The 8,308-nt window shown below is 36.9% G+C and overlaps 1 protein-coding gene and 1 long non-coding RNA gene across 3 annotated transcripts in view; one reads left to right on the top strand and one right to left on the bottom strand.

The window, feature by feature from the left end:
- The first annotated feature begins 113 nt into the window (after positions 1-113).
- LOC113040399 (CD48 antigen-like) overlaps positions 114-8,308 on the top strand; it is a 54,651-nt gene continuing 46,456 nt past the window's right edge. Inside the window, exons 1-5 of one of the 2 annotated variants that reach the window (XR_003275212.1) lie at positions 114-218; positions 1,134-1,460; positions 1,584-2,925; positions 3,047-3,114; positions 3,479-4,589. Coding sequence is in view for 1 of the 2 variants with exons in the window: in XM_026198749.1 (XP_026054534.1) it covers positions 158-218; positions 1,134-1,460 (388 nt within the window). In the remaining variant the exon portion in view is untranslated. Of the gene's footprint in view, positions 219-1,133; positions 1,461-1,583; positions 2,926-3,046; positions 3,115-3,478; positions 4,590-8,308 lie in introns of those variants that run through there. The other variant, XM_026198749.1, reaches the window with a different exon arrangement.
- LOC113040408 (uncharacterized) lies at positions 5,007-7,253 on the bottom strand. Its single transcript, XR_003275219.1, has 2 exons — positions 6,646-7,253; positions 5,007-6,418 (listed from the first exon to the last, which is right to left on the bottom strand). It is a non-coding gene; the product is annotated as an uncharacterized LOC113040408 (long non-coding RNA).

The raw sequence follows: 8,308 nt of genomic DNA, 5'->3' as shown, positions 1-8,308 counted from the left end.
TTTCTTTCTTTCTTTCTTTCTTTCTTTCTTTCTTTCTTTCTTTCTTTCTTCTAACGAAGAGAATGAACGTGATCAGCAATGCGCGTAGTTGATGTGTCAAAGTGAAACATTGTGTGGTCACGTTTATCTTCAAAGAAATGTAATGTGAGCAGATTGGATGGAAACCCGCTGTGTTTTACTGGATGCGAGTTTATGCGTGTGGGTCAGTAGTAGGTTAGGTGGGTAAAGAGTGTTTTCATTTCCTGTTTTAATATGAACCTTACGATTTGACTTCCTTTTTACAAAAAATAAAATAAAAATAAAATAAAAAATAAAATAAAAAACCTTTACTGATGTATGAGAAACAGTCCATTGAGAGTTACAGGAACCAATTATTCTTACTCATCACTCATAGACACTAAAGCACATCTACACAGGCTGACCATTATAAATTAAGGTAAAAAAAAATTCCCATGATAACAAACTGCAATAATCATTTAACATCTGCCTGTAGAGATTGTTTTCTGCCACTGTATAGTAAATCTGAATAAATGGCATATATTAGATGTAATTAGTGTGTAATCCTAGTGTGTGTGTGGTCAGTGAAGGGTGGTCGAATCCTGTTGGGGGAGGATCCACACACACACACACACACTTACGTCACACTTCTGTCAAGTCTGAGCTGTCTTCATAGAGTTTCATGATAATATTAAGAGTGCTCAGAGAAAATGGTTCATGTTGTCATTTTGTTCTGCTTGTGTTTGGGGCAATTGGATGGTAAGTTACAAATGTATGTTTTTTTATTATTATTATTTAATGTTTCAGCTGATTTAGGTCATGCTTTGGTTTTTAAATAGGGTAAGAAGATTGATTTGCATTCATTATATCGGAGTAAAAGACATTCTGAAATTGAACAGGAAAATTATTGTACAATCTATTGGATCGCAGGAGATCAAATTAAGGACAGATTCAGTCAGTCTGTTCACATGAGCTCACCAAAGCCATAGATATATATGATTTATCTCCCAAACCCTGTCTATCTATTTCTCCTTTCATTTATTATTTTTTCTATTTGTTTTTCATTTCACTTTTGAATACAAAGCAGTTGAGATGATAAAATTGTTTACCTTTTCATCTTTGATCAAACTCTTCAGGTACATTTGGTGTTAATGCATTGAAGTCAGTGTCAGTGACGGAGGGAGATTCAGTCACTCTAGACTCTGGTTTTACTGAAATGATGGATGATGATGTGATTCAGTGGAAGTTTGGATCTGAAAACACTTTAATAGCTGAAATCAGTGTACTGGCTGGCACCATCACTGTATTTGATGATGTTCTTGATGAGAGATTCAGAAACAGACTGAAGCTGGATCATCAAACTGGATCTCTGACCATCACAAACACCAGAACTGAACACACTGGAGTCTATCAAATACAGATTATCAGAAATGTTAGCAAAAGTTTTAATCTGACTGTCTATGGTGAGATAAATATTTGTCTTTTATTTGCAATAGTTTTAAAAGTAAATGCATCCTAAATATTTAGTTTAAACTGAATGACATCACGAACTCTCACTTAACATGTTTGTTTCTAATCTTTCTCAGCTCGTCTGTCTGTTCCTGACATTACCAGAGACTGTTCATCATCATCTTCATCACAGCAGAATTGTTCATTGTTGTGTTCAGTGGTGAATGTGGGTCATGTGACTCTCTCCTGGTACAAAGGAAACAGTTTATTGTCCAGCATCAGTGTGTCTGATCTCAGCATCAGTCTCTCTCTACCTCTGGAGGTGGAATATCAGGAGAAAAACAGCTACAGCTGTGTGATCAACAATCCCATCACAAACCAGACCATACATCTGGACATCAGCAAACTCTGTCAACCATGTTCAGGTACAGCAGCTCTTATGTGTATATTGATTTGATTAAAATGGGTTTAGTTGATTTAAATGACTGTAGCTGGTTACATTGATAAAAGGCAAGGCAAATTTGTTGATATAGCACAGTTCATACACAGTGGTAAACCAAAGTGTTTTACATAAATTAAAGTGAAATATTTATAAAACCAAAGAATAACATTTTGAAATGATTAAAAATGGATTTAAAATGAATTAAAGCATTTAATAATAATAATAATAACCAAAAATACAAACAAACAAAAAAAAAAACCATTGCAATCATTCGGACGTACTCAGTAAATGCACATCTAAACAGATGTGTTTTGAGTCTAGATTTAAATGTGGCCACTGTTTCAGCACATCTTTAAGACATGTTCAGCATTTTATGCTTATAAATAACATTTCTGAAAATTGTTGAGCTATGTCTTTCTTTTTTTTTTTTCAATTGGCTGAATTGTATGTACTGTACATATTTATATGCATACTACAGGTGTTTAAGCCTGAAATGAAGAAAATGAAGTCCAATTTGATTTTTACTGTAAGCCGCAGTATGTCAGTGTTGTGGACAACACTTCCTGTTTTCCTTATTTGGTAATGTTTTCTGTTCTTGTCTTCAGTTCTATTAGTTCCATGTGTTTCCCGTTTAATTAATTTGTGTTTTTAGCTTTATCCCACTTGTGTCTGTCTTTGAATTGTTTCCTCTGTTCTTAGTTCAATGTCCATTTTCATATGTCCCGTATCTGTTTGTTTCTCCTTGTGAATTTAACTAAAATATTTTACTTCAGTACTCTCCTGGTTCCTTCTCCAAGCGAAGTGACACAGTAGAGATTGGAATAAACTAAAAGCTTTTTCAAATAAATAAAGCAGAAAAATATTACTGTGTTCACTTCTCAATAGATCACCATAATGAGTGTCTATCTGTGTAGTTTTAGACTCAACATCTGTTAAAGTACTGATCTCTGTTGCTGCTGCTGCTGGATCTCTGCTGATTGTTGCTGCAGTTGTGATAGTTTGTATTTGCAGGAAATGTAGACAAACAGACAAAAAAAGTAAGTGTTAAGTCACACACTATGCATCACACTATGCAGCACTATTCAGTTGTCTCACTGATGCTTCTTTAAAAACACAGAAATGCAATGTTTTAATCCATTATTTTTATCGTTGAAACAGCTGAGACTCATGAAGACGAGATCACTTACATTGAGCCTACATTCTACAAAAGAGAAGCACAGAAACCGGTAATACACTAATTAATGTTGTGTATCTGTGTCATTTCAACAGTGTGTCCATCTGTGTAATCGAGCCAAAAGCACGAAGCGGCTCAATATTAGAGAGTCGAGTATAAAGTCGTAGGATCAATATTCAGTGCACAGAAACCTTTTACCATGTAACTAAAGGATAACAGATCAAAAGGTCCCTTAGTTCATGCTTCCGGTGCTCAAAATGAGCCTCTGATGAAGTATTTCCTGTCAGCTGATGTCATCATAGTTCAAATCTTCAGTTTCAGATACTGAACATTCTTTTGTGATTCTTCAAATGCTTCTGAAAAACAGCATGATGTCAAAGACACATAAGACTGAATTAATTATTTATTTTTTACAGGATGTTAAAGAGGATGATGACGTGGAATATGCACTTATTGTCAAGAGAAGATGATCAGACACGTATCAGACCCGCTTTGTGTCTTTCACAGGAAGCTCTTGTGACTACCTCAGAGTCTGTCTTTCATCTCAGCCCTTGAAAACATGTAGATTGAGTTTTAGGATTGTAAGTGTAATTCAGGGCTGGATTAATGAAATTCTCTCTTAAAGAAAACAAAATCATTTTAATCTTGTGAAACACAAACATTTTCTTGTTTGACTCTATAGCCTCCTAAAGAATTATAATTATTATTATTTTATTATTATTATTTTTAACAAATTCCCAAAACGAGAAACATTTTTGCATCTGATTTACATCTGTGTAGATTTGCAGGAAACAGTTGTGCTTGAACATTGCTGAATGTTTGCGGTTGACTTAAACACAGACACTGCTAAGGCGTCATTGGCGTGTGGTTAAATGCCTTTTTCCATTTCCATTTCATATGAAACTCAGTCTAACTTTAGCATTAACGAACCACTTTACCATGAAATCCTGAATCTAACAGATACACGATTCTCTCAGATAAAATAGTATGTGATAAAATATCAGTCAATTTGAGTGAAGTCTGATTTGTTACTATAGCACTTTTTTTCAATAGCAATTGTTTCAAAGCAGTTTTACAGAAAGCTATGATGTTAAAGTTAAATAATATTTTTCAGATTTGAGCCAGGAGATAATCTAAATGTTTACATTGATGAAGCAGAGTTTTGATATATACTGACCTACACAAGTAAACTGTATGTATGTGCTATTTTCCAATATAAAGAGCTTCTAGTCAAATCAGGCAGTTATTTCTGAAAACTACTGATGTTCTTCATATCAAGCCCAAAACAGTTCATAACCTGTTTTTACCATTATTAGAAATAAATGCAATGCATTGTTCACTGCTGTGATTGTTATATCATGCAGATGTCTGATGGTTGTTATTGACTTATTTTCATTTTGGGGATAATTAACTAGCTAACTAACAACACCGCTAACAAAAAATATGTATATTTTTCAGTTGTATAACAGTGCTTCCAAAAGCAAAATGCAACAGCAACACATTTGGCAAAAACAGACACTTTTTTTTTTTAAACTTTGAAGGCCGTTTTGTCTGAGCGCCATCTAGTGTCAAAATAAGAATCTTTTGGTTCATCCAGAGACTAAAGTAATCTTATTGAAAATCACAATGATGTCATTCATTCATTCAGTCCACGGGCCTGTACCATGAACAAATTCAGTTACAGGGTTAGTTTTGAGTTGACAAAACCAAACCTCTCCAATCCGGCTTTGTTGGTACCATTATGCTGTTCATCAACTTTCTTTGTCAATTCAGGCTTAGATCAAAGAATGTGTAATATGGCGAGAAGTTTCACTCTTACTACACTTCCGGCTTCTGAATTGGTTGCAGTTCCACTCTGATTCCATATGAGGGCGCTCACAGGACGAGTGCAGAATGAATGGAGGTCAATGGCGGTATACCCTCAAAATCCACTTTTCTGAGGAATTTTTTTTTTTTTTTTTTTTTTGTCTAGTAATTTGAATGTTGTATTCGAAAGGAGATGCAAAGAAATCACACATTGCTGGGTGCTTGATTTTTTTAGAGAAACTTATTTGCTTTAAAAAGTCTTTTAAAATGTCAATGACGTCATACACATTGTAAGACCAGAGATACTGCTTTATGGCAATCCTTCAGTCAGTTTGGTGCTTTCAGAGAATGTCTATGGTGCTTTCCAGAGCCGTTGAAAAATTATTTAATCGCTCTGATGCTTTCGTGCTCTGATTTTGGACATTAGCCAACTTGACATTTGGCCAACTTTCCCTCCCACGTGAACCACTGTAAATTCAGGTTGGCTTTGACGATTAACAGTCCACATGGGTTAACTTTTTTCGTCCTTGGCAAATGAGAAATAGGACAAACCCTTGCCCGCTATTAGAACAATTTATCATTGCACACCTGTGAGGCATTTTTCTTTTTTTTTCTTTTTCAGTTTTTAATTGATATTTAGCACTATTGAGCATGACAGTTGTGTTTAAGGTGGCGATACTATACCATATGTATCCGGTATTTCTTAACACAAGAAGTACTCAAATTCAATTTATTTTCCATGTAAATTTCAAAGTACATGTATAACAATAGACAGATAAAATTGCCAGCAACAAAAAAAAAAAAAAAAAAGTTGCTGCGTTGAAAAGAAAAACTTGGGCGAAAAAGTCCGCCTTAACATTCTGATCCCGCTGATTCTGAAGCCATCAAGCGGTATCTCTGGTCATAATCATTCCTTCACTGACCAATTAGCGCTCATTAGCAGAATGCTAGTGTGTTATGGGCAACAACAACTCAACCTGTAGGAAATCGAAAGGACATAAGTACTCGTTCATTCAACTTTTGACCTATAACCCATGTTGAACTTGCAAAACCTACAATCATATCTGAGATTTCGGGTGAAAGGGACAAATTTAGCGAGCAGGGTATAACTGCAGCCTGGAGAACTCCAAAAGGGGCGGGAACTCAAATGGGGTGGGACCTCCAAAATAGGGCATGGCTTCCTCCCATTGAGAGAGTTGTCACAGGCCGGAACGGGCCCCTACCAAACGTACCACCTCGAGGAGTTTACCCAGAGACAGCACCGATGGACAGCAAGGTAAGTATAAACGTTCAGTTTTATCAAGTTAAGATCCTAAATACTTAAACACGTGATGGAAGAGTTCCAACTCTGTTCCCCTCGGTCCAGCAGCGGTGGGGGCTCTTGGTACAATGGTCCCAACCCAAGAGATAACAGAATGGGAAGCCAACTCAATCCTTCCACAGAGCAGATAACAGCACAGATAGGGCTACAAGATCTCGACTCAGCAATTCATTTCCAAGCAGTCGTTGGTAAGTAACGATTCCTCTTCGGGACAGCCAATGGCCAATACCTGCAATACAGTCACAAGGGAGTATCATAGCAGTTCCTCTCCAAACCAGTAAAATTACGTATCTGTATAGGTGATAGTAGGATCGAGCCCACGACAGTTCCTCCTTGAACTGCAGGTGATCATACAGACAGTGATACAAGGATCTTCGCCTACCGGCTCCTCTTCGGGGCAGACAACGGCAGGTAATAGAACAACTTGTAGTAAGAGACTTTCACATGGCAGATTACCTTCAGAGCGGACCTTCAGAACGGATGGCAGATAGTGGAACAGACAATGGTAAGACAGCTTCACCCAGTGGCCTTTCTTCAGAGCAGACAGCAGCAGGTAATAGAACAACCTGTGGTAGAAGACTCACACAGCAGCTTATCTTCAGAGTATGACAGCAGATAATGGGACAGACAATGGTATGAGGTCCTCACACAGCGGCTTCTCTTCGGAGCCGACAGCCAAATTAAACCCCCACACTTGTGCATGCAATCAGTTACTTCAAAGAATCACCAGTGTTCACTTCACACTAAGCACTGCAGTCCACAGCAGACACACAGTGAATATAGCTCTCGCTCATGGTCACAGCCGGCATCTTCTACTATTCTAGAACTTAAATCTCCAAAACTGCTGCATAGATGATAGGGGTGCTCAGCTGCTGTCCAATCCTCATCCAGTTCACTCTGTAGATTCGTTCCTCCAATTCCCCAAAACGCTGTGACTAGAGTTCCACCTTCCCGCCGCGTTAGTCCTTCCCGCTCTGTCCTCCACCTTCCCGCGGCATTAATCAGTCCACTCCGTTCCGCCTTACACACTTTACACCCTCATTCACTATTCCCTTCATGAGTTTACTAATATAGTCCACCTGATAGAGAGAATGAAAACTAATGAGTGAATTCAGACACTGATGAACAGCTGGTGTTAATGAGCCGAATCACTGAAGAAAAAAAGAAACGGGACAAAAGCAGTTAAAGTCAGTCACAGTAAAGTCTACTGGAGAACATTTACCTGATCATTACATTAATAGACAGCTTGCCTTTTTACACTACACTTAATTAATGTCCCAGTCAGTCACAGTCTCCATCAAGCTAATGTCCTTTGGGTTATGAGTTATCACTACATCATTCTCTTGGAAGACAACAAAGATTCACAGATGGCAAAGAAATAAGCAGGACTGATGAACCACATACACAAAATACTACAAACGTGGAATTAATACCAGAGACGAGCTGACAATAAGAGTTTACTGATCGATCATCAGTGGTTTGTTTTTGTTTGAACTGATTAATGACGCCATCTGGAGGATTGTTAAAGAACAGCAGCTAAACAACATCAGCACCGTGAGCTCAACCACTAACATGTGTCTCATGGATGTTCTGTTGCATGTATTTCAGTGCATATGTCATATATATTTGTGCATTTACAAAGAAGTAATGATTACAGAATACACCTTCACAGACCTGATAAAAATCAGCTCTTCATAAAGGTGGAAAGTTAAAAGCAAAATATTTCAAAGCATGTACAGTGATTTAATCCCTGTCAAGCAAACACATAATAATAGCTAAATGCACTAGAGAGTTACAGAAGGCCTCAGAGTGTTATTTTCCCAATTAAAGCATATATATATATATATACATATATATATATATATATATATATATATATATAGTACAGACCAAAAGTTTGTACACCTTCTCATTTAAAGAGTTTTCTTTATTTTCATGACTATGAAAATTGTAGATTCACACTGAAGGCATCAAAACTATGAATTAACACATGTGGTATTATATATGGAATTATATACATAAAAAAGTGTGAAACAACTGAAAATATGTCATATTGTAGGTTCTTCAAAGTAGCCACCTTTAGCTTTGATTACTGCTTTGCACACTCTTGGCATTCTCT

Source organism: Carassius auratus, chromosome 22, assembly GCF_003368295.1.
Source record: "Carassius auratus strain Wakin chromosome 22, ASM336829v1, whole genome shotgun sequence".
NCBI classification, from domain to species: Eukaryota; Metazoa; Chordata; class Actinopteri; order Cypriniformes; family Cyprinidae; genus Carassius; species Carassius auratus.
The sequence above is the reverse complement of the archived record's forward strand: the minus strand, read 5'-3'. Positions and strand labels throughout refer to the sequence as shown.